General features: G+C 43.3%; 1 protein-coding gene across 1 annotated transcript; it reads left to right on the top strand.

Annotated features, from left to right (window-relative positions):
• The first annotated feature begins 449 nt into the window (after window positions 1–449).
• Window positions 450–26,648, top strand: LOC144892681 (protein strawberry notch homolog 1-like). The gene is made up of 10 exons (XM_078780786.1): window positions 450–581; window positions 7,518–7,617; window positions 7,943–8,017; window positions 12,694–12,840; window positions 12,964–13,049; window positions 13,132–13,224; window positions 13,331–13,468; window positions 14,777–14,853; window positions 15,015–15,208; window positions 26,321–26,648. The coding sequence occupies exons 1-10, from the start codon at window positions 465–467 to the stop codon at window positions 26,392–26,394; spliced, it is 1,101 nt and encodes a 366-aa protein (XP_078636912.1). The 5' UTR covers window positions 450–464; the 3' UTR covers window positions 26,395–26,648.

The following is a 26,648-nucleotide window of genomic DNA, read 5'->3' as shown; positions in this document are numbered from 1 at the left end:
AGACATGTGGCTGTGTTGGGATGGGATGGAGCGTGTCCCAAGCTCTTCCATCACCATATTGGCAACCACCGCAGACACCGGGGAGCCCATTGCAGTGCCGAACACCTGTTTGTAAAATGTGCTGTCAAAGACGAAATAGGTAGAAGAAAGGCAAGTGCTGAGGAGGTTCCACACATCATCAACATTCAACTTGCCGGCGGCCTGTTTCCAACAATCATTCTCCATTAGCCACTGTCTTGCCACATCAACCAGTACACATGGTTTTGCTTCATGTACGTAACCTGGGTTATTTTTATTTTCTGGAGTGACTGAGGCAGCGGTCTGTTGCCTATAAACCACCGAAATAAAGGGGTGTGTCAGAAGAACGTGTTGGAACAAGATCGCCTGTCGGGCGGATACTCTGCTAGTAATACTGATGCTTTTCCCCATGTTTGTATACCTCCTTTTCAAAGGCAACTTTGTTGATGTTGGTTTCTATTTCTTTCCTCATTCCTATTTTCCTCACACAGGGAGCTCTTACACACGGAGACAGACGAGCGACAGAGTCGAGAGATCTCAGCCGATACAATTTTGACAACAAGGTTGCACACTTTTTGTTTTTAATCCCCATTCTCCCACATTAAGTAAGAACTGATTACGGGTTGCTAGCCTGCAGTATCCCATATTGACATTATCTTTGGGTTTTAAATTTTAATATGGTGACCCTCTGATGTTGGAACAACATTTTCCTCTAGTTTACATTGTGTTGTACGTTTTTTGTAAAATATGACATGAACATGGACGGGTTGTTGGTCACTACAGTGTTCACTTGAAAGTACCGAGTGCTGCATAGGCCTTTTGAAGTTTGTGCCAGTCCGTCTGATTTGCAGAACCCATTCATCCACGAATCGGTATCATGGAAACTTTTTTAAAGGTTTACGTGATTGCCAATATTTGAACAGTCCACAGCAATACACCGTTATGCACCTTTAAGGCCTTTGACACTGTTGAGATTCAAACATCCATTTACACTGGCAAGTCAGTCTATTGGCTTTATTTGTTTATTTATTTATTTCCTGGTTTAAGGCTTGTATTGGAGCTCGTTTTATACATGGTCTAAGGCTAATTTTCTCTTGTTTACAAACATATCACTCACACTTCCTGAACAATTAGCGGCTCCATTATGTAACACCTAATGTTCGGTCTGTGTCGCTGCTAATTTCTCTTGGTGAGAGTGAGGTTTTTGCTGTGCGCACACTTTGGTGGTTCTCCCGCTGCTTCCTGGCCTGGTGTGCGTGCTGAGAGTCTCGTTGGAGGTGCAAGTGTGAGGGAGGCTTTTGCTGTGCTCATGCTTTTATACACACGCCAGTCGACCCATCCTCGTGCACACGACGGAATGCATGATCTGCGGAAGTAGTTGCACAAGATTCACAAAAGTTTTTGAAGATTTCTCGCTCAAAATTGTTCCAAAATGAGTCAAAATGTTATGGTCAGTTGATGAGATATCGAGATCAGATGAGGAAAGTATGGATGATGACGATTATAGTAATGAGTAATTTTGAGTCGGAGAATGACTTTTCAAACGGGGAAAGTGAAACTGACAATACTGACTGCTGGGGAAGTTCCCAGAGGTGTTGGTTGGGGGGGGGGGGGGGGGGGGGGGATATGCATATTCCATGTGAATGGTGGTTATGCCACGAGAAAAAACGATTAATCCCTTGGCGTGGCCAAGATCGAGGGCGTGGTCGTGGTATAAGGGATAGACCAAGGCCCAGCGTTGAAATTATTTGATTGCGAAATTAAAGCATTACTTTGTTCCAGTATGAGGACATTCACTTGATGAGGGAATCGTCCCCACTAAAAACAAACTGTCATTCAACCAGTACACGAAGGACAAGCCGATCCATTGGGGGGGAATCAAGACTTTTCTCCTCTGTGATAATGAAAATGGGTATATTCGCAATGCTGAGACGTTTACATTGGGAGGAGAGATGATGCCGAAGCTATCGATAACCCTGGGGTTACGGGGAACTTGATTGTTCGAATGACTGATGAATTCTCAGGACAGAATTATTCCCTGTACACCGACAGATTCTACACCTCTGTTCAGCTGTTTGAGTGTTTGATCATTAAACAAGGAATATGGATGTGTGGAACTACTATGACCAACAGAAGGGAATTTGCCAAAACTTTAAGGAGAAACAATGAAATGCAAAAATGAGAATGGGAAATTCTATTCAATGAGACGGTTGTTGTTATAGCGTTATAGTTTATTTTCCAGAAGATTAGAATTATCTCTAATCGTCGTGGAGATTGCGTCACCTTTTAATCGCTTAAATTTTCTCATCCCGAATTGGGAATACAGGCCGGTGTCATTCGAGTTATCTTCAAAATTGGTGCTGCAAGTGACGCTTGAACCAATTGGGCCATGCTACTTTCCTCTGGTCAGTTTTACCTTGGCTATCCATATTTTCCTTGCAGCTGGATCTTTTGGGAAAACATGAATACTCACAGGATTTTGGTTGCATTGCTGCAACCAGCAACAATGCATCTAGCTGGCTTTCTCGGTACTTTTTCAGAGTTCAGAGTTTAGGCTGCACGTAAACATAAATATTGAAGCAAAAGTATCCTGCAGGTGACATAGCGGATCACCTGATATATGAGGCATCACATCACCGTCTTTTGGGGTGCGGCCAATCGAGCATACAAGTACATTAAAAAACATTAAAATCTTCGTTTCAATTTATCCATTTAAGAAGAAAAAACGTTTTTTTAAGAAGAAAGAAAAAAAAGAAGAAGAAAGTGTTTTGTTTGATTCGTTTGATTCATTTCGTTCGTTTTTCTTCATTTAAGAAGACAAAAAAAAGTGTTTCGTGAAGCCATATCTGTTGATTAAACCAAACATGAATTGATTTTCCTTTTTAATAAATAGTCCAGGCTTGTGGAAGAGCTAGGGCTCAGAACAGATCAGGACACATCACAGCAAAGGGGAAATGCAGGAGAAAGGGGAAATGTCAACAGCAGGGCGGTGGGAGAAGGTAGACGGAGTCGTACAAACAAGGGATGCAGGTAACGATGTGGGGTAAGGGAGAACGCAAGGAGTGAAGAAGATGGATACATAAGCAAAATTTTTGGAAGGGGGGAGGGGGAGGGAGGGTCTTAACGGGTTGCTCGTGGACTGCAAGCATCCTGCAGTTACATGAGGGGGACAGAGGATGGAGAAGGCAGAGGGTGCAACACCAGAATTCCATGGTTTCTGTGGACCTTTAAGCACTCAAATTTAACTGGGTATGTTGACGAGCCTACTTAGCTCTCCCATTTACATCATACAGTCAGAGAGAGCTCAGGCAACCACACCTGTTGGTTGTACCTGAGAAGTTTAAAATAAATTTTGCAAAAAATAAAATAAAAATGCTTGAGTACAGGCCGGATATTCAATAAATATTGCATTTTTACATTTATTAATCTGGTGATGTGTTGTCGGTAAGTTGATCTGAGGTCTTTTAAAGTCTGCTCTGAGGATCTGAGGTCTGTAGACCTTTACTTTTATCAAGATCCATAATGTTTGATCAATGCGTGGTATAATTTTGTTTATTACTTGAAAAATTTAAAAAATTTCAAGTATATTGGTTGGTCTTGTTCATTGTTCTGTTTGTTTGTTTGTCTGACTGCTTGTCTGTTTGTTTGTCTGTTTGTCTGACTGGCAATCGCCTACAGGTCAAAATTTTAAACCGATCTTCACAAAACTTCACCAGATGGTGGAGTTGGTCATAAGGAAGAAGCCTATTGATTTTGAGGTCAAAGGTCATCTTGAGTTCAAATTTCTAACATTGCCATTTTTCATCCGATTGACTTGAAAACTTAACATTTGCATATTGAGTCACTAAGTAAGGAAACCAACTATTGTTGAGGTCAAAAGGACAAATGTCAACTCAAGGTCAAACTTAGAAAATCATCAATTTTCATCAGAAAAATCTATTGTCATCCGATTGACTTGAAAATTCAATAGCAATTGCACAATGCCTCGGTGAATTGGGAAACGAACTATTTTAAGGTCAAAGGTCAGCTCAAGGTCAAACTTTTAAAATCATCCATTTTCATCTGAAAAATCATCACTTTTCATCCGATTGACTTGGACGGACAGTAAAACACGGACACGGACAGTAAAATTACAGTTCAGTACTTCGTGTAACCCCCACGAGCATTCAGGAGAGCACGTACACGTCGAGGCATGCTGTTCACGAGATTTGCCAAGGTTTGGACAGGAATCGCTTGCCATGCAGTGACAATATTCTGCAATTCACGCACAGAGATCGGCTGCTGGTCCAAGTTGTCGATTTGACGCGTTAATTCTGCCCACAAGTTCTCTATCGGATTCATATCCGGGGACATGGCAGGCCACTCCATATGCTCTACACCATGGTCAGCAAGAAAGTGTTGGATCATGCGAGCACGATGAGGCCGTGCATTGTCATCTTGGAAGACAAAGTTTCCTCGAAAGGCTGCGCGAGCAAATGGAAGCAATGTTTCTTCCAGAATGACCCTGTACTTGAACTGGTTCAGGTTTCCATTCAGAACAACCAGGTCAGTTTTGCCCCCTGCATGAAAAGCAGCCCAAACGGTCAACCCACCACCTCCAGCTTGGACTCTTGGCACTATACAATCTTCGTTGTGGGTTCATGCACTTGTCTGCGCACTTGGACGCGGCCATCTTGACGATACACCAGAAATCTAGACTCGTCACTGAAGGTCACGTGATTCCAGTGTCCTGGCTGCCATTGACGGTGCTCTCCGGCCCACTGCAATTGGCGTTGGCTGTGTTGTCTGGTCAGACGTGGCTTTTTCAGGGGACGCCTGGCACGATAGCCTGCTTGAACCAGTCGTTGGTTGACTAGCCTTCTGGGTACAGGCACATTTGTCAGTTGCTGCCATTCAGCCCTAAGCCGATTAGCTGACTTGGTACGGCCATTGCAGACTAACCGGTGCAGCTGGCGATCATCTCTCCTTGTGGTTCTGCGTGGACGTCCTGGCCTCGGTATTGGAGTGGGGACACCCCTCTGAGCATTTCGTTTCAGGATCTTTGACACCTGACCTTGAGTGATGCCATACTGCCGAGCAATAGCACGCTGTTTCATGCCAGAATTTCGTAAAGCCACCACTCCATGACAAACAGCATTGTCAAGTTGACGGACCATCTCCAGAGGAAGCGGCAATAACTTTTGTAGATGTGCAGCAGTTGTTTTCCACTAATACAGAATGCAACAACCCTTATATACCCGATTGTGAAGCCAATCGTCAAATGTACCTGTCCTTACATTTTGTCATGCCACCTGTGATATAATCATGTTATTGACTTCTTGCTGCGAAAGACAATCAGTGACATGGTTCTTTCAACAAAGACATCACCGAACGGTAAAAGAAACTCACCAGATTGATATACTGAGTTCAGAAAGTAAACCCAAGTCAAGAAGAAAAAAAAATTCCATATTAAATGCCAAGTCTGTATTTAAAGCCAAAAGGTCAAATACCAACTCAAGGTCAAACATATCATTTTTAATCCGATTGACCCGAGCCTTGATTAATCCGAGCTCGACCCGAGCTCACCTGTCTCTGCTATCATCTGAGCTCGAGCGTTTGAACATCAGTGTTCATCAGAACATCAGCCCTTTATGAGGTTCGGAGGCCGGATAGTGGTGAGATCATGGTGGGTGGTTACACCTACTACTGGTCTGGTCGCTTGACAGTTACCATGCCCAGGGAGTTTCTATAGCTGTGTCCAATAAGCTGACTCCCATGATAGTCGAGGTAACACTGGTCAACGAGCATATTATGAGACTAAGGATTCTTTAGTCTTTGGGTGTCATTTCCCTGATCTCTGTATCTGCTCCGACTGAGGAAAGTGATCTCACTGTGAAGGAGGCATTGTACGCCATGCTCGAATCTGTTCCCAATAACTTGCTGCTTGTATACCTCCGCCATTAGCGAGACCACGGAATACTCGACAAGCCACTACATCATGATTATTATGTGGCCAATGCCAACTCAAGGGTGTGCCGTTATGATGTTTGTTTCTTCCCCTCCACTGCCAAACTCTGGAACTCTTTACCTTCCCATGTCTTTCCAAACACTTATGATCTTCCCCTTTTCAGAAAGTAGATTTTCTGCTTTCTCAAAAACTCTTGGACTATTCTTGCCTTCTTCACTTTTATATCAATGCAGCTCTTTTATTTAGGCCTGGCCTCGATGAGGACTATATAGTCCTTGACTGGAGCCTTCAACGTAAAGAAAGAAAAACATGAAGAGCAAGGGTTCAGCAAGGGCCTATCACTTTGCCATCGCAGACAGGTTGGTGGTCTCTGTCTTCTACCACCTCCTTCTGGTCTTGCACCCTCTGCTCTTTCCATGCTTTGACCCCACCCCCAGGTTTCTGCAGGGCACACATGGTCCACCATCAACCCCCTCTTAGTGAATCAACCTAAATCCGGGATGACTGCTCACCTCCACTCATTTGTTCCTTTTTCCCACCTGTGGAACCAACTTCCACATTCTCTTCAATCTCAAGCTTCCCTCCAGGTCTTCAAGACAGCTCTTCACCACCATCTCAGATTGTCCCCAATCCAAAACGATGATCTTTTCTACCCTCGTTAACAACGCCACCTCAATCCCTCCTCCTTCCAAATTTCTTCGTGTCCATCTTGTCCACCCCATGCACCCTGTCCTGCCCCCTTTCCTCCCCACACTCATTGCTTGTCCAGGTCTCCCGCTATCTTTGCCTTCAACTCCGATGTTGGCATTTCCCCCTCCCCCTTTCTGCTGTTTATTTCGTCCTGTTACGTCCAGTGTACCAGTACTGTAGTGTACTCGCTCTTCCACGAGCCTCGACTTTGTATACAAAAAAAAAAAAACAAAGTGTGCACGAATCATTGAGCGATCTAATTTTTGGAGTAGTTGAGGATTCTTCTCAATTTTTTAAAACATATTGATCGAAGGCTCGTAGTGGATCTGACACACACACATACACACACACACACACGCACACGCACACACTTTTATGGAGATGCCATTACTTTCCACGGCACTCTGCCACAGTCTCTGCCATTCAGCGATGCCACAACAATGGCGCTGCTTTTCCCATTGCGCTCAGTGGGGAATTTCCTCCTCCAAATGATTGAAACACATAACTTCTCGATATCCCCTTTTCACACGACTTTATGGTTTATGAGAGTGTGATAATTTTCACAAAGTCAATATTTCATTCCGAGTACAACGTACTCTCACAAGTTTTCATGATATCAAAGTGTTCATTCGTCGTTCAGTGTTGAACGATTGGTCAAAAATGCTGCTTGTTTAACCAAATTCATTGTGTGACTATTACACCAGACTTTAACTATCAATTATTGTCAGTGTCGCAGACACTTGCGCAATCCAAGGCCAATTACACAGATGGAAGTTTCTTTGCTCTGTAACTGACCAATTGACCCTTCATCTAGATATTCATCGTTTTCAATTCTGTCATTGTTTTCCGTTCTTTGTGACAGTTTGGGCGGCAAGCTCTGGAGGTTGTGATGCGCTCGATTGTTGGGCTGGAAACTCCTCTAGTTCTTCCTCCCAAGTGTTACAAAGGAGAATTTTTCAAGGGTAGGTCAAAGGTACTGACAAGAGATGGCAATTACTGTTTCTTCTTTTTGTATACAAATGTCAAAGCTCATTGAAGATGTAAATGACATGGCAAAGAGGACATGATGACGGGGGTGGCGAGGTGTAGAGTGATCCAACTCTGAGCTTGTGGGGAATGCTGGGGCAGGATTTGGGTGAGTCTGCAAGATGACAGGCTAGCCATGATATTTGTATTAAAACCAGGAAGTAAATGTGACTTGCTCAAGTGTTGAGATTGTTATTTTATTTTTGCCAGTTTAATGTGCCAGTTTTGAGGGTGAGATTTTTTACCTATCTGTCTGTACAGACATCCTAAAGGGTCTTGTTGGAGTCGGGATTGTGAACATTGATGAAAAATCCGGTCTTCCATCTCTCGACAAAGGTAAGGATTTGTGAAGGTGTGTTTTTACTGGACTCCTTAAATGTTTTGCTTTCGTTAACTTGAGCACTGAATGAATGAATGAATGAATGAATGATCGTTTTAAGGCCATTTCTTCCCCGCTAGAGCGGGGGGTTAGCCTTGTGGGCCCCGTGACGATCTTGGTTCCCTGTTTGAGGCAATGTTTTTATGGCCGGATGCCCTTCCTGACGCCAACCCTTGGTCACGCTCTTACGATGCACAGCGATACCGTGTACCTATTCTAAACCGGGGTACACACCCGGATCATTCATCCCAGCAAGCTGGTACTCAATTTGCCGACCTCGGAAGGATGACAGGCTGAGTCAACCCCCCTGGTGTTAATTCAGCGATCGACCGGGATTCGAACACAGGATCCTAGGATCCCAAGCCGGCACCCTAACCGCTAAGCCAACACCAGGCTCACTAACTTGAGCACTAAGACCCCAATTTTTCTTTCGACATACTATAACAGTTTACACCACAGGTTTTGCACATTAATGAACACTTTTGTTTCTGAGGACGAAGATCCCAAATAATAATGCCAATACTGGAATTTTCCATCAATATTACTCTTGACGAAAATAAAAAATTATTTCTTATCACAGAATGTACTGTCAGCTTGTTTTATTTAGAATTTTATAAAGAAAACGGGAATGGCTTCCTTGATGACGGGGAATTTTCTCAACCAAATGTTTACGGCTATGACGAGAGAAGAGTATTAAAAAGTCTCAGGCATGATCCCCTAATAACAAAACAAGAGAGAGAGAGAACCTTTAGGTGTGAGCCCTTCTCAATCCTCAATTGGTCGAGATAATTAATTGGCCTTACTTTTTCCACCGACACACTGACTCATCTTTTATAAACCGTTTTCCATTGTAAGTTTCCTTATTAATACCTAACAACTTTTTGTGGTTATCCACCCCTGCCCCTTCCCAATAAAGAAACACATATTAAACTAGAAAGGCACTTGGTGGAGCACATCGGCTTGCGTCGCGTGCTCATTCTGAACAAAAATACCATCAGTAACTCAACATGCTACTATTATGGCCCACTGTTATTACGGCCCATATACCCATATCATCCATGCACCCTATTATGTTATATACATTGACATTATCCATAGATCTATTGATTGATTATTAGGATATTTAACGACAACTTTTGTGCACATTAAGGCAAAATTGCAATGTCGGTGACTTTGAAAAATATTTCAAATTATATTCCCCATCGCTGATCGATCATATGTGATGTTGTGCATTGATCTGTTGAGTGGTTCTGGAGAAGAGGTTTTTCTACATATTTTATTGTTTGTTTTCAATCCAAAATGGCCACCAAACCATGTGACCAATGACGTCATAAATATAATTCTTCACACATCGGGTCGTAGATCAGATATATGAAGTTTCCAATTTTTAGGATAAAGATTTCAATTCAACCAATTGCTGCTGGAATACCACTTGACCGATGACATCATAGTCATCGCTCTATATACCCCATGAGGAGTTGATGACATATGCCAAGTTTCAATTTTTATGGCGTAGCCCATAGGACAAAGCAGTCTAGAACAGTGTTTGTCTGTCCGTATGTATGTATGTCCCCTCAAACGTATACCAATCAGAGCTGAGGATCTGGTCACATGACATGGTGATGTGATTACGTCTGATGTCATTACGGCGTACAACGGCTGACTCCACACTCCGGTATTTTGATTCCCATGCCGTTCAGGCCGAACATATCGTCGAACCTGTCATATATCACAATCGCCATGCTCTACCTTTACGCTTTTCATTCAGTGTGTAACAAACAAACCGATTGTGAAAATGATCATCAAATATCGAAAGCATAGACTTTACGGATCTTCCAACGACACAGTACATATAGGCCCTAGGTTTCATGCCTTCATGCCTCACCTTCAGGCTGCTTCAGACAAATTAGCCCAGGTTTCTCAATACAGTAGTGTTGTTTTTGTAATAATGATAATAGGGTTAATACTAATAATACTAGCCGAAACCCGTGGAACATCCACGGAAGGGAGGATGTGGTGTATGGATAGAGTGTACCATTATGGATGGCATAGGGGATTTCTTTGTCCGAGTAAGAGTTAGGAAGAAAGATGAGAATGAAGAGTGCGTATATGAACAACGATCGCCGACACCGGCACAAATGCATGCTCTGGATTGTCCACTCAGTGGACGGCTTGCTTTCGCCTTCGCCTGTCCAATCAGCGGACGGCTTGCTTCGCCTTCGCCCAGCAGACGCCAATACGATGGCGTCGTATCGGCAGTTAATCGGATGCTTTTGGGCCCCAACGTCGGCTAATTCAGATTTTTCGAGTATGTCTGTACGTGATAAACAAAGAGCGCGGTTTGTAGATCGTAAATCCATTAGTGCCGTGGGAATCGGGTCACTGGGTGCGGCGTAAAAGGGATAACAAAGTCGAGTCCTTACGCTATTATTATATAGATAGTAAATATAATTATAACACTGCAATCCCTTTGTCGTTATTGCAAAGTTTCTAGATTGAAGCGGTGTATGGTTCATGAATCGATGATAAGCGGTGTACGGTACGAATAATGCAGAAGTAAGGAATTAGCCTCGGTTTTTTTTAGTAATATCATTTTTTAATAATGATAACGTAACGTTTATATTATATCTAATCGTAACACTAATACCTTCGTAGTGACTGCAAAGTTACTGGAGGTTAAAATATATCATCTTCTATATATTCAAGTAGCAGCAGTTTTGTGCCTGTCCTTAACGCTACGTCAATATGTCTATGATATCATTACGACGGCTGACTCCACCAACCGACATTTTAATTTACTCGTTCACCCGCTCACTATGGGAGCGGCAGAAGGGTCATTCCTCTTTTGGGTATATAGATTACAGTCTCTCGATCGTCGGGTCTCAAGAACATTGGGTGTGTGTTCATTTACCAAGTTTCTTGTGGAGAGATTGCCAAGTGGTTTAAGCATTCGAGCAAGCACGGCATTCAAAACCGTAAAGGAACGGCTGGCTTGGCAAGCGCTAACTTGCTGCTTGGTAAATGAGCACACCCTGGTCTTCCTCCCTTTCATTTTCGTGTTAAACAGCAGGACAATTGGGTTTCATGGGTGGTTTTCAGAACAAGACCTTAATTGGTGGGTTTCAAAAGGCCGCTACAAAAAACGCTACTTTAAGCGGCAGGAACGGTCATGTTATTTACCCAACCCTTGTGGGGTATATCGATTACAGTAGATCTTCACTCAGTTCTGTAAGTAAAGCTTACCTCACGGATGTCGGGATTCCTCCAAATGTCTTTGTTTAAAGTTATAAACAGCATTAGCGACTGTTTAAAAAGCTTATCATGTGTGTTTGTGGTTTATAATATTTTACAAGCCCGGCTACGCCGTTATTAGACTTTCGGTCTTGTTTTTGTTGTCGTTTCAGAGAAGATTATGTCCAAATTTTTTTATTTTAATCCAATATGGCTGCCATAACATGTGACCTACGATGTCGAGAGTTATCAACAAAATATTCTGCATGGGGAGTCCCTCCGATATTTAAAGTTTCATATCAATAGGACAAGTGGTTGAAGAGAACAAAAACTTTAAAGTGGAAATCTGGATCGACATGGACACACACACACACACACACACACACACCTCAGATACACACACCTCAGATACACACACACCTCAGATACACACACAAAACTCAGATACACACACAAAACTCAGATACACACACACACACACACCTCAGATACACACACAAAACTCAGATACACACACAAAACTCAGATACACACACAACTCAGATACACACACAACTCAGATACACACACACACACACACACACACACACACACACACACACACACACACACACACCTCGTTTTTTCATTTATGTTCCTCAGTTCTATCTCTCTTTTATATACACACACACACACACACACACACACACACACACACATACACATACACATACACATACACACACATTAATAATAGAGATTTTTTAAATGTGAGAAGTAAGTTGTTTGGCATTTTTATTGTTTCGCCATAATTCCTTAAGGTTTCATCTGATACCATTTCTATGGGCATAATGAGATTTTTCAGGCCCTATAATCACAAGAATATGAAACCCTTGTCTGGATAGTTTCCCAAACAAATTTTTTTTTTCATCAAATTAAAGTTTAAGAACGTTTTCCACCTTTGGAAATCGGGTGCAAGTGGCGTTGGATGTTCACTCTTCAGCGGAGCATAGAATGTTAAACCTACTGTTTATCTTGTTAGCCGATGTGGACTAACTCACTTTCACAGAAACTCTTAATCCCCCTCATCCCAAAACATGCTTGCCAGGGAAGTTTGAATTCACTTTTCATTTATTGAAGTTAAATGGACAATGAGGGTGGCTTTCATTCCGGGGAGGGGAGGGGGGGGGGGGGAGGCCCAGATTGACCTTCACTGTGAATGTTTAACATTTATAAATGAGAGTTCATCCCATCCATGTTTGCTCCATGCCATCTTTATTTATCAGGACAAGTTAATGAAGTTTATCATTATCAGTAAAGTTTATCAGGACATTACGAGCTAATGCAAACTTCTTCTCTTCTTTTTATTCTTGAATTTTAAAATAACACATCTTGCAATGCCATTCCTTCTTCCTCCCCCAAGATTACAACAGCATGGGAAAGTTTTTGAACCGGATTCTGGGAATGGAAGTTTCCCAGCAAAATTCGCTTTTCCAATATTTTTCCGATACACTTGCAGCGGTGATCCGTCAAGCCAAGCGCACAGGCCGATACGACATGGGAATTCTTGGTGGGTTTTTTTTTTACCCATGCATGGAATCCTTTTTAAAATGGCCGTTCAATGACACATGTTGCTTTTTCATTTCTTTCCCATATTTTTGTTGAGAAAACTCACGATGACTGTATCCCTCAGACCTGGGTTCTGGTACCGAAAGGGTTCGGAGAATCAACTATCAGAAGTTTGAGTCCAGCTCAACAGGACTAATTGAACTACACACTGTGAGTGCCCCTCTTTTGTTCACCGTTATGTTTCCTCCGTTCTCTCTGTTCACATCTATTAACATGTTCCTTTTTCCCATAGGTGTTGGTTGAAAGAGGGGTTTCTTGGGATGAGGTAATGGATCGATGGGCCGAGCTTTGTGGAACGGAGGAGAGCTTTTATATATCCCTACAGGTCTGTTGCACATTTCTGGTGATCATCTATTTTTTACATCCTTCTGTTCATACGTGCCTTTGTCTGTCTGGGTTTCCCGTTGATGTGCTGTACACTATCCTCTTAGGCACGGAATGGGAAGCGTACAGCGATTCTGGTGCAGGAGACGTCTGCTCGTCGACGCTTATATTCCATCCATCGTCCAAACACAGGAATCCAACCTCGACCGGAGAATATCCAAGACATCTGTGCTAAGTACCGCAAAGTGAGTGCGAGCATTTTTTTTCAGCACCAAAGGCCAGTGTACAGTAATGGACAACGCCTGGAACTCATCAACATTTTGGTTTGAACTCATCAACGTTCACTTTCAGGAACTGGGCATCCATTGACTCTCCGGACAACAAGTAATGTGGATCACTGTGGTGCAAATTATTTAATATACCACGGATGAAATGCCACCGTAAAGACTAAACATTCTGTTTCCTGTTTGTATCCAAATTGGTGAGAGTAGAGTTTAATACAAATTGGTTGGTTGTGCGTCTTTCTGAACAATTGGTAATGTTTTCATCTGCAAGATATTTATCATTGCTTGTTTGGATAAAATGAACAAAATCCAGAACAATTCTTATCAAATGTAGGTAGTGTCTGCTTGGGGTCAATTTGCCTGCTCGTCTCATCCTTAGTACTTTGAAATCTACAAACTTTTCCCATTGAGGATGTGATTGTAAACTTGGTCCATAAGTGTATTATGACCCTTCATTTAGCTCAACATAACACTGAATACATAATGAAACGAGAAAGCATCTGAAAATGCAAAGCCGATCTGCATCCGTTTTTATTCAGACGTCTTCTTCTTCTTCATCCATATGCTCAAAATAACAAAAACAGGGAAATACAAAATGAAAATTGATTTTATGCAGCTTTGACCTTTGAACTTTAGATCTAAAAACAAATAATCACCTACTACCTTTTGATTGGTGAACCAATTCAGTGACTCGATATGCAAATTCTTAAAATTTCAGGTCAATGGATAAAAATTGACAATTTTACCTGACACTTGCTTTTTGATCGAATTATTAATTTGCCTTATCCACATTCTCATAATAAAGCTTTGTTGAAAATTTGATGACAAAACTCAAATGGTAATTTGAAATCTCAGGTCAATTGGTTGAAAATTGATGATTTTATGTGATGCTGACCTTTGACCTTTTGACCAAATTATTAATTTGCCTTCACCGTATTATCATAATAAAGCTTTGGTGAAAATTTGATGACGATAGCTCAAATGGTAAAAACGTTACGGCTCCGACAGACACGGACAGACAGACAGACAGACAGAGGCAGACAGACACACAGAAGTGATTACAAAACCGCAGGGGACGGGCTAATGATCTCACATTGTGCATATCAACTTGTGATTACAAGTGTAACTGTTTGTACAAATGTAACTGTTTCCTTTGTTTGCCCGTACTGGTTTTGTGCAAACGCAGCCGCTTGCTGCATTTGTAAGTTCTCGTTAAGAGATCTTCCGAACATCCTCGGCAATGTGTAACCGGTTTGTTTTACCAAACAGGCGACGGCGGAAGAAGCCAGACCACATTGGGAAGATCAGTACAATGCTTCGAAAGATCTGTGTAGCCATGCGTACTGGTAATGCCTGCACGTCGCTTTGTCTTCCTAACTTGGTTCTCATCACCCATTTGTTTATTTATTTGTTTGAGAGGACGAGCGTTATGGAGAAACCTAGCCAGTATATGCAGTTGTAAAAATAAAAGAAGTAAACCTATTTTCTCCTTTCCTGTTCCGTTTAGGCGGGGAAGGTGCAGACGAGCATGCCTCGGCCTCCCCTGTGACATCGGTCTTCGTAACCGTACTTTCCACGTCCTGGGAGGGTCCGTACTGCGTTCCTGGGGCCGCGTCGAGGCTGTCATGGCCTCCAGGTCTGGAGGATCTCTCAAAGTGCAAGTGGTGCGATTACGAACCGAAGACGACCAACGGATTGTCGGTACGTACATAAGCAAATAATCCATGATGTTTATTTCCACAAAGTGTTGTGCCACCGCAGTTTTTATTGTCCCCCGTCGCACCGCGGAGCGAAAGGGGGACTATGGTTTTCCCCTCCGCCCGTGTGTCCGTGCGTGCATACGTGCGTGCGTACGTGCGTGTGTGCATGCGTAAGCGAAGGACCGCATTCAAATTTGGTGTGTGGGTGCAACGCACGTCAAAATCCAAGATGGCCACCGCCATGTATGTCTGATGCCATGTATGTCTGAACCTTGTGAGCTGAATATCTTGAAAAATAAGCGAAGTACCAACTTCTAATCTGGTGTGTGGGTGTATCTACGCATAAGGAAGAACGCTATTGAAAATTGGGTCGCCACGTCAAAATCCAAGATGGCCACCTCCATGTATGTCTGAACCTTGTGAGCGAAATATCATATCATAGCATATTTTCTGCGTCTTCCACTTTGTCAACTCACATCACTTCCCCGACGGGGGAGCTAGGCGTAACGCTTGTTTTTTAAACTGAATAGGAAGTTAAATGCAAGATTTGGGGATGGGAGAATTGTGGTTAATTTTAAACGAGCATTTCCGAGGTGTTTCAATCAGGTGTTCAAAAAGCAACCATCCCCAACACCTTATATGTGTCCTTGCTGAATTAAGTCTGCCAATCTTTTACCCAATCTATTAAAGCACCGAGAGTCTAAGTTTATAATTCGTTGCACAAATGTTTTTTTTTTCCAACCTCTTTATATTTACTTGTCTTGAAGTGATTATCATCACACGACTTCAATGCTTTAACTGTGTCGCGCCTCTTGTGAAACGCCGGTGACATACAACCGGCATTTTAAAGCTGTTAGCCTTGCGGTCCCCGTGACGATCTTATCCACTTTGCCCTATTTTCTGCATCTCCCCTTGTTAACCCCCTTGCCCACATTTCTTCTTCGACCATCTTTAGCCAAATCTTTCTCGGTCTTCCCCGTCCTCCACTTCCTTCAACATTCATTTCCATCACTCTTGTCAACCAGTCACTTTCATCCTTCCTCAACACATGACCAAACCATCTCAACCTGTTCCTCTTCACAGCATCAATCACAGGCTCTATTCCTATCATCTTTTGCAATTCATTATTTGTCTTCCTCTCTATCAACGATACTCCGCACATCCACCGAACCATTCGCATTTCCACCCTTTCCAGCCTTCGTTGCTGCTCTACGTTCATTACCCATGTCTTACTCCCATAAATCATAACACTTCTCACACATGCAGCATACACCTTTCTCTTCGGCTTCAACGACACTCCCCTCCTCGTCAGCACGCCACTCAGTTCCCGAAACTTCTTCCATGCTCATCTCACTCCAGCAACCGTTGCAGAGTCTGATCCACCTTCTCCATTCAGCCTGTCTCCGAGGTAGCAAAATGTTTTCACACCTTCCAACTTCACGCCGTCTCCAAGATCCAACTCAACATTTCCTCCATCTGCAGCTCCCTCTGTGCACACCTTACACTTGAATGTAGCTGCCACACTGGTTAATGACCCTCTCAGACCACTACATTTTTGATAAACCCACTCAGCGCACATTGTACATTGAATGGAGTTCACTCCGACACCCTTCCTGCACACAGCACACGGCCACTTCCCAGTTCTTTCCACCTCACCACATGCTTTACCACTTGCCATCACCTTCGTCTTTCCGATATTCACCTTCAGACCTTTTGTCTCCATACATTCCTTCCACTTGTTCATCTTTTCCTTCAGTCAAGGAAAAAAAAGGGAGTCAAGGGACTGAAGGGGTGTAAAGGTCTTCTTTTTTTTTTTTTTTTTGTATACTGAATCGAGGCTCGTGAAAGAGCTAACATTTACTTCACAAACAAATCAACCAGACAAACAAAATATATAAAAAGAGGGAGCGGAAAACAAGATGGGGAGAGAAGGGGAAGCACACAAACACAACATTTGAGAGCAGGGAGATGTGTGGAAGGGAGAGGGCTTGGGGGGAGGAGGCGTGGGAAGGGGGGGGGGGGGGAGGGAGAAGTATAAAACACAAGGACACCAAGGACTTCCAGGACAGAAGTTGGTATTTCAAAAAAGTGGAATTGGGGTGAAATTAGTGGGGGTAGAAAAGATCAAGGTTTTGGATGGGGGAAGATAAGAGATGGTGGTGAACAGCTGTTTTAAAGACCTGGAGGGTGGAGTGGGATTGAAGAGTGAGGGAGTTTGTTCCAGAGGCGGGAGAAAAGAGGAATGAAGGAATGAAGGAGTGAAGGTGAGCAGAGAGTCTTGATTTTGGCAGTTTGACCATAAGAGGGTTGCAGGCAGATCTTGTGCGACCTGTAGGAATATTTGCGGGACAGAGCCCAGAGAGAGCTGGGGGGGGGCAAGGCCAGAGAGGAGTCGGTAGAAGACGGAAAGACCACCAACCTGCCTGCAGTGAGTGAGTGAGAGGCCCTTGGAGTTAGCTTCATCGCGGGAGATTCCAATGATTCTGAATGCTTTGGTTTCAACAGCGTGAAGACGAGCTAGGTGTGAGGCAGGAGCACCAGCCCAGAGGGGAGAGCAGTATTCCATTGAACTGCGGATGAAAGCCTTGTATGTGGTGAGGAGCTCAGGTGTGCCAAGGAAGGACTTCGCACGACGGAGGATGCCCAGTCGGCGACTGGCTTTGGAGGCCAGATTTGAAATGTGGTTTTCCCAGGAAAGATCATGGCAGATAGTGAGACCCAAAAGCTTGAGTGACAGAACTTCTTGGAGAGGATTATTCAAAAAGTGGATGGGAGGGTTGTCCAGTCGGTCTTTTCGGAGAGACATCGTAAGAGTGTGAGATTTGTCAGGATTGAAAGACATGTTCCACTTGTTTGCCCAGTCTGTGATTTTGTCCAGGTCTGCAGAGAGTGAGGAGGCTGCAGACTGCCGATCTGAGGGATGAAGAATGGAGCGACAGAGAGTAGAGTCATCAGCAAAGAGATACAGAGGATTTTCAAGAGAGTCAGAGAGATCATTGATAAAGACCAGAAAAAGCACAGGGCCCAGAACACTGCCTTGTGGAACTCCAGCCTGAACAGGAAGAGGAGATGAGAGAAACCCATTCAGGGCCACACGTTGACTACGCCTAGAGAGGAAGTCCGCCAGCCATGCGTGGAGATTTCCATGGATACCAAAAGAGGAGAGTTTGGTGAGCAGAGCGGGGTGCCAGACCGTATCGAAGGCACGTGATATGTCAAGGGAGACTGCTCTAATTTCCTGTTTGGCATTGAGGACCTCCATCCATTGCTGAGAAAGCAGTAGCAGCATGTCCAGAGTAGAGTGACCAGGTCTGAAACCAAATTGATGATCAGAGATCAAGCCATTGGAGAAGAGGAAAGATTTCATATCTGAAGCAATGATGGATTCCATGACTTTGCTGATAATTGGGAGAAGGCTGATTGGTCTGTAGTTGCTGGGATCTGTTTTTGCACCTTTTTTGTGCAAAGCGGTGATGTTGGCAGATTTCCAAGCAGATGGAAGATGACCTTGAGCAAAAGAGAGGGTGAAGAGAACAGAGAGAGGGAGTGAAAGAGCGGAAGAACAGGATTTTAGGACCCGTGGGTTGATGCCGTCAGGTCCAGTTGCAGAATCCGAGTTGAGGGTTGACAGAAACTTTTCCACCTTGTCAGGAGGAAAGGACACAGAGTCCAGGAGCATCTGGGTACGGTGGGTACAGAGAGGGATGGGTTTGGGACACAATATTTAGAGGCAAACACAGAGTTGAGGCATTCAGCTTTTTCACGTGCGGAGTCAGCCGTGTGGCCATTTGAGGTGAGGGAGGGGATGGAGGGGGAACAAACACCAGAAACGGATTTGACCAGACGCCACCAGGATTTGGAAGAGGGAGACAGATAAGAGAGTTCGGTCCTGAGAACGGAGAGATATTGTTTCCTGGCTCTCCTCAGGGTGGACACACACTTGTTTCAGGCTTTGTGAAAGGAAATGAGATTTCCTGAAGGGTGAAGGTCTAAATGGGTGAAGGGGTCTAAATGTGTTGAAAGTTTCTCAAAGTGAAAGGGGTCTTGAGGTGTCTTAAGGGCCTCAGGGGTCTAAAGTCTCTTGTGGGTCAAAAGACTCTGAAGGTTATTGGTGTTTTTGAGGGCCTTGAGGTTTAGAGGGTCTTTGGGGTCGACAGGGTCTCAAGGGGTTGAAAGGTACATAGGGTGTAATAGTCTGGGATCCGAGGCCTGGAAATGTGTAAAAAAGTGATTTTGAAGTGACACCCCTGCTATAAAATGTTTGACCCCTAGATCATGTCTGTGGGGGTGTTAGCCACCAAAAAAGTGACTTTAGCAAGGTAGTTTGGATTGCGCGAATTCTGTAAGGACGTTTTTTAACTTGGGGCGTCAACTGTAAAAAAGCAAGAAATTTAGGGGTAGGGGAAATTCAATTGACCATATATCCCATAATACAGGGGTGAGTGCAACAAATTACCACTCATTCTTTTTGTTATAAATTTGGCTTTTATATGAAACATGATTCATCGTGATTGGACCATCCATGAGGTCAGCAGAGGTCAAAAGGTCACAGAAAGTGGGTTAAGCTGAAAATTTAGCTCCTTTATCAAATAATTCACATATGTATATGTCACAATATGTTCTTTGCATCCCTCGACTGTTTCTGGCCTATATTGATCGTAATAGTGATGGTTTACTGTGGTGGTTGATGCTTTTCATCTTTTGTGTGGTGCTAGGGATTATTATGCTACATTTGTTTCAGCAACTTGCTTCACTCTTGCTGATCTTTATGATTACCATCGATCTTCAGCCTTAAACTTCCATTCAGAGACACAAGATGGTGGTAGTTTTGATGCTACAACAAATATAATTTATCAGTACACATTTGAGGGAGAAGGAAGTGGGGAGGTAGTGGGGGCAGTGCCCCTTAAGAAAACCAGGAAACTGACTATCAGTGAACCAGACAAATTCGTTCCAGTAAGTAGTAAACTGACACTGAAGGACAGAAGACAGGCTAGGTCATTACATGATATTGAACTTCCTCATGATGACAAGGGGGAAGCCTGCTTTCTAGCTGACAAGAACATCGTTTGGTTCCTACTGAGGATGTATCCAACACAGTTGATGACGGGTGAAAACGACAAGGACACTGGTAGCCTGACATGGAGCAGCTTCTTTGAATACAGATCTGGGCAACATACAGAGAAAACAAAGATTGGTTATGGACCATTGCTTCCACAAAACCCAACCAACGCAGATGTAGTCCAGACCTCATTGGACTACTTTGTCTCCTTGAGTCTTAAGATGGGTTAGGCTAAGACGGTGGTGACTTGTGACCAGGCGATATATGACATAGTAAAGGGGTTGTTTAGGAAGGAATCGGAAAAGTACAAAGATGTTATTGTTCGACTTGGAGGATTCCATATTGCCCAGAACTTCTTGGGATCTATTGGATTTTTCATAATGGAGAGTGGCATAGAGGACATTCTGGTTTCTAGTGATATCTGTGGTCGAGGTACAGCCAATAAAGTCATGGCAGGAAAAGATTATTATAAGATGGTCCGTTATCATTCATGGTTGAGTGAGGCATTGTTCATGCTGAAGTGGGAGGCATTTGAGAAATGGCTGTTGTTTGAGAAGAATGAGGAGACACTTTCTTTGCTTTCGTCTCTGCTTGAAAGTCTTAGAAATGCCTTTGACAGGAAAGAGAAGGGCGAATTTGCTGCACTCATGAAGGAAGTCATGAAATGCCTAGAGTCACTGGAGTCGCTCTGGGGAGATTTTGAGAAGGGATTAGGAGTGACAGCCCATCTTTGGAGCATGTACATAGACATGGTGCTTATCCTAAGGCATTACATCCATGCTGAGAGAGCTGGGCTTTGGCAACAGCACTTACAAGAGGTACAGAATATGCTACCCTATACCATTGCTTCCGGCCATAGTAAGTACATGTCCTGCCTTCCGATCTATCTCAGTGAGATGCAAAAGCTTCCAGAAACAGCACCAGAAGTGCACGAGGAGTTTGCAGCTGGCAAATTCACAGTTCACCAGACTGCAGGAGACTTTAATGGTGTGTGGACAGACCTTGCCCTTGAACAGACCTACAATAGGGAAGGCAAAACAAGCCTCTTTAAGGGTATAACAGTCTGAATCAGCACGAGAAAAGTACATCAAGGCTCTACCGTTCATGACCTCTGTCTCTGAAAGTGTAAAACAGATGGCACACATGGCCTCGCCGCAATCTGACCACCACGAGAAGCTGAGGAAAGACGACATGGAAGCCGTGTTGCAGATCAAACGGACCGTGGAAGAGAAGATGCAAAACCCATTCGATCCTTCACTTGCGACAGATAAACTAATGAACATATCCACAGGTCAGATTCTTGCAGCAACTACCCTGGTAGATGCCAAACGTCTAGGCTTGGAGGCAATGGATGCTGCCACGACGACGAATGGAGACAAGATTGTCCAACCAAAGATAGAAACATTCGCCACACATCTGAAGAAAAGTAAGAAAAAGATGGACACTGTGAAAGAAGTCATCAGAGAGGAGAGTGCAGTGACAAGGGCACTTTGTTTCGCACAGGACCTGAGTGATGAGGCACGGACTGAGGCATTTAGTTACGAATGGCTTGAGTACCCTCCCTCGTTGTTTGAGCCAGAGAAGAATGGATTTTCCATGCGGAAAGGTTGCAAATCCAACTATCTATCCACTCTACAGGCAGAGGTTGCCGAGTCATGGGAACCGTTAAAAAAGTTGCCTCCTTCTGCATCTGATGCAGTTTATGTAGTCGATGCAATGGCATTCATCCAGCGGTTCAACACACTTGGTTCGAGTACATTTGACCAACTTCAGGAAAGGTACAGGAACAAACTCTTGAACATGAAACCCAGACATTGCACTGAAGTGCATTTCGTGGGCGATCAATATGATTTTGGGTTAAAGAGTCTAAAAGTGGTTGAACGCCAGAGACGGGAGTCAAATACCAATTTGCCAGAGTTTGTTCCAGCGGACATCATGAAAATCCCTGATTGGAACACATTCCTGTCAAACCCTTGTAACAAGACCAATCTGCTGTCGTATCTTGCTTCACGTTGGTCCCAGGAGTCATCCTGGCCTGATGGCTTCTGCCTGGTCCTTGGGGTCAACGCCCAGGCAACTCATGTGACGCAGATGGAACATACCAATGTTGATGAGCTGTACTGCCCTAACCACGAGGAGGCGGACACCAGAATCTTTGCTCACATTGCTAGCTGTGACAACAGCGTAGTTGTCATTCAGGCTACAGATACAGATATCATCGTCTTGTCAATGTATCATTTCCCTCGGTTGACAAACGTTGTTGAGTTATGGGTGGAAAAGGATGATCTGTTCCTCCTGTCAGGGAATAAATATTCATATTGACAATATTGCTCGAATATATATCAATGTAATCTTGTTTAAAGTGAAATATGTTTTACTTTACGAATGAGCAAAAGAGCATAGAACTAGAGTTAACAGGTGGTCGGGAGAGTTAATTTCAGACAAAATGTGTAACGCTCTTGGACCGCCACCTGTCTATCAAAAATAGCCTATGTTCAGTTCACTGCACACAGGCTGCAAATTCTTCCTCAGCAGGTCAGAGCATTTGACCTCTTGAACAGAAATAAGTACTAGCTGGCCAAGAGAGAGCCAAATAAGGTTTTGGATAAGGGAACCAGAAACACCCTGCATGCTCCGCAACATCAAAGGAGTTTGGGGCTTTAAAACCAGGAGAAAGTTGCGATTGGGGAGCAGCAGAGTGGACAAAGCAGAGAGAGCAGAGTGGACTGAAAAGTGTGGACTGGGAGAGTGAATGAAGAGGAGTGAAAACTGAAGACCAGTTGAACTGATCAACCAACTGGAGATTGTCAACAACTGAACGAGCTTCAAAAGACCTACAGACCGAGCTTCAACCAAGACCTACCAAACAAGCTTCAACAAAGACTGGAACAAAGACTCATTAAAGATCTCGGCTTAGTATACAACAAATTCTCTAAAGTGAATAAACCATTGATTTTGCTAAACCGAGTCTCTTGAAGTTTTAGTAACATAACACCAGTAATTAGTATTAATTCTCCAAGACTCCCCATCCATGACTTGGTGAATGAGTTGGCCACAGCAGTTGGAAAGGACGTATTGGCACTCACAGACACACTGCTCATCTCCTACATTCTGTCAGGTTGTGATTCGGTGAGCTATCCTTTCAAACGGGGTATGAAGAGAGCAGTGAAAGTCGCACTCCAGCATGTTGACAAACAGCCAGCGTTGTCCAATTTCATCCGACATGAATCCGGACCTTCTGCACATGATCAGGTGATAACTGAAGCACGAAGCTTCTTTTGTGATCTCTACAGCAAGCCAGGGTATTCATCCCTGGATAAGCTCCGCGCCCACTTGTTTGCATCTAGCAAACTAGATCTGCACTCCCTTCCTCCAACAGAAGATGCTTTTCACTTCCACGTTCTCAGGAGCCTTTGTCAGATCAGCTTATACAAGCAAGCTTCACTCAACAATCCAGTGCTTCTTCCACTTGAAGAGTATGGCAAGAGTGTGGATGATGACAGGTTAATTCCTGTCATGAAGAGCAAGCCATCAAAGCCTTCTGTTGCGAAGTTGAAGTACTGCAAATGTAAGAAGAAACCGAACTGCCTGAGGAATTGCCCTTGTGCGAAAGCTGGAGTACCATGCATCATTCATTGCATGTGCCTGCAATGGCGACAGAGAAAAATGTGGACGGCTTCTGACTGATGACGGTGATGATGATGAGTAAATAGAGGTAATGACACTTTTCCAGACAGTATGTGGTATGACTTGTCGTTTTAAAACATGTTGAAGAGTACCGTGCAAATAGATAGTGTGAATGCCCGATTTTGGTGATTTTTTAAAAGTTATGCAAATCTAAAGTGACATACATGCCAGTAAGTTAAGTTCAGTCGGGGCATTTCTTTCCCAAAAACATCAGAGGGGTACAAACAACATATTTTGGGTGTAAAAGTTTGGCTATATTGAGCTTGAAGTAGGAAAAATGTGATTTTATTTACTAAAGGAGCTAAACTTTTAGCTTAACCCACTTTCCGTGACCTTTTGACCTCTGCTGACCTCATGGATGGTCCAATCACGTTGAATCATGTTTCATATAAAAGCCAAATTTATAACAAAAAGAATGAGTGGTAATTTGTTGCACTCACCCCTGTATTATGGGATATATGGTCAATTGAATTTCCCCTACCCCTAAATTTCTTGCTTTTTTACAGTTGACGCCCCAAGTTAAAAAACGTCCTTACAGAATTCGCGCAATCCAAACTACCTTGCTAAAGTCACTTTTCTGGTGGCTAACACCCCCACAGACATGATCTAGGGGTCAAACATTTTATAGCAGGGGTGTCACTTCAAAATCAAATTTTGAGGTCTCGGATCCCAGACTATAAGGGCTCTGAAGGATGTAAATGTTTGATGGCGTTTAAAGGGTCTTCAAAGGTCTAAAGCAGAGGTTCCCAAACTTGGGGAAAAAAACCCCCCTCAAATCCTGTTTTTTTATGAAGGGTTTTCACAAATTTACATTTTTTTTTTTTGCAAAATTGGTTGAAAGCATCACCGGTACCATTTGGGTCACGAGGCGAATGCAATTTAAAATTTTGGGTCGTGGACCACTGATCTAAGTGGTCTAAAAGGTACGTTCCAATAGTATGTAAGTGACGTACATGTATTCAGGGTGCAACTAACGTTCAAACGGTATGTATTTAATAGAGATATCGTCACATGGCTTCACGGATGGACTGTTTTTAGTTTTTATATGTATAGGAGATAGGTTTGTTACCCTCACCAGAGGAGAGGGTTTTGCATCTGAGTCCGTTATGTTTGGCTGTTTGTCCGCACAGAATAAATATGATTTTCTCTGCAACCTGTTTGTCTGGCCCGATTGACAGGAAATTTTCACCGTAGGTGCGCCTCCAACTGAGATTTTAAAAATAATGACGTCGTAGGTCACGTGGTACGGGGGCCATCTTGGAAAAACCGAAAAACTTTGCACCTCTATATCTGCTGCATAGAAAAAATCGAGACGGCTCGTAAAAAAAAAAAAAAGTCTGTCCATGGGGAATAACATGTTAAAGTCATAGGTTCCTCCATTGTGGTCATAATTCGACAAGTACAAAACTTTATCCGATCAAGATGAATTTTTTTTTCTCTGCAACCGTTGGTTCAATTCTCAGGAAATTTTCACCATTGGTGCACCTCTTCCTGAAGAATTTTTAATGATAATTATTACATTATTCACATCGTACGGGCACCATCTTGGAAAAACTTTGCACCTCTATATCTCCGAAAGCGCTGCATCGAAAAAAAAAGAAGTGATGACTCATTGTAAAGAACTCTCCATGGGGAATAATATATGTTAATGATGTCATAGGCTCCTCCATTGACGTCATAATTCGACAAGCACAAAACTTCATCCGATCAAGATGATATTTCTTGAGCGTCATCTATGGATAAATTGGTGGAGGGGGAAAAAACATGACGTCATCGGTCACGTGGTTGGGCCACCATATTTGTTTTAACACAAAAGCCTTAAAAACTACTAAAAACACACCCTGGCGAGGGTTTGCAATCTCTGATTTATCTTTTGTTGTTTATATCTGCAGTAGAGTTGTGCAATGAGTGGTCTATTTTGCTAATTGGGGCACTTGTAATAAAGATACTTTGAAGGGGAAGCCACACAACTCTGCATGACCAGGAAGTTGTGTAATCCATGAAAGTAAAAGTATTGCGATTCTTCGCTGATAAATACTTGTGCCGAGGCTGTGCCGAACATGCTCGTTGCAATCACATCAGTTTTTTCATGATTTTTTTTTATGCTCGCTCGGTTTTTTTATGGCGAAGGCTAACCCCCGCTCTTGCAGGGAAAATGGCCTTAAAATGCCTGTTGTTGTTGTGGTTTTTTTTTTATGGCAAACGTGGCACGAGTCCCATTTCTGTAGTAATTTGCTTAAATGGTAAATGTACTGAAATTGCTTGGAATCTCGTCCGCCTTCTCCGATGCTATCTGTGTGGTCGTAACACCCAAGCACATGACGGTTATAAAGACCTTCCTTTCTCTTGTCGACCTCTTCCCAGGTCTGGTGATCCCAGAAAACTGCGTTCCTGCCTTGGTGGCATCCTTTTTGCAAGAATGTCAATCACAGCCCTAATTTTGATCCTTAACCTGCAAACCACAATTCTTCCCTCTGGCCTTCAGTCATAAATGCAATGTTTTTCATTTGCCTCTTTGTATCAAACCACCACCCCTCCCCTCCTTTTGCCACTCTTTCCCATTCAGGTTTGCCAATGGTATAATGTGACATGGTGAGATTGTAGTTTTTGGACTGAAACTCCATGATATTTGTTGTAAATATAACGTGGAGACATTCTGCTTATCTTTAAACATTAAATGTTTGGAATCTTT

Source organism: Myxine glutinosa, chromosome 6 (assembly GCF_964187855.1).
Source record: "Myxine glutinosa chromosome 6, kmMyxGlut1.1, whole genome shotgun sequence".
In the NCBI taxonomy this organism is placed as follows: domain Eukaryota; kingdom Metazoa; phylum Chordata; class Myxini; order Myxiniformes; family Myxinidae; genus Myxine; species Myxine glutinosa.
The sequence above is the reverse complement of the archived record's forward strand: the minus strand, read 5'-3'. Positions and strand labels throughout refer to the sequence as shown.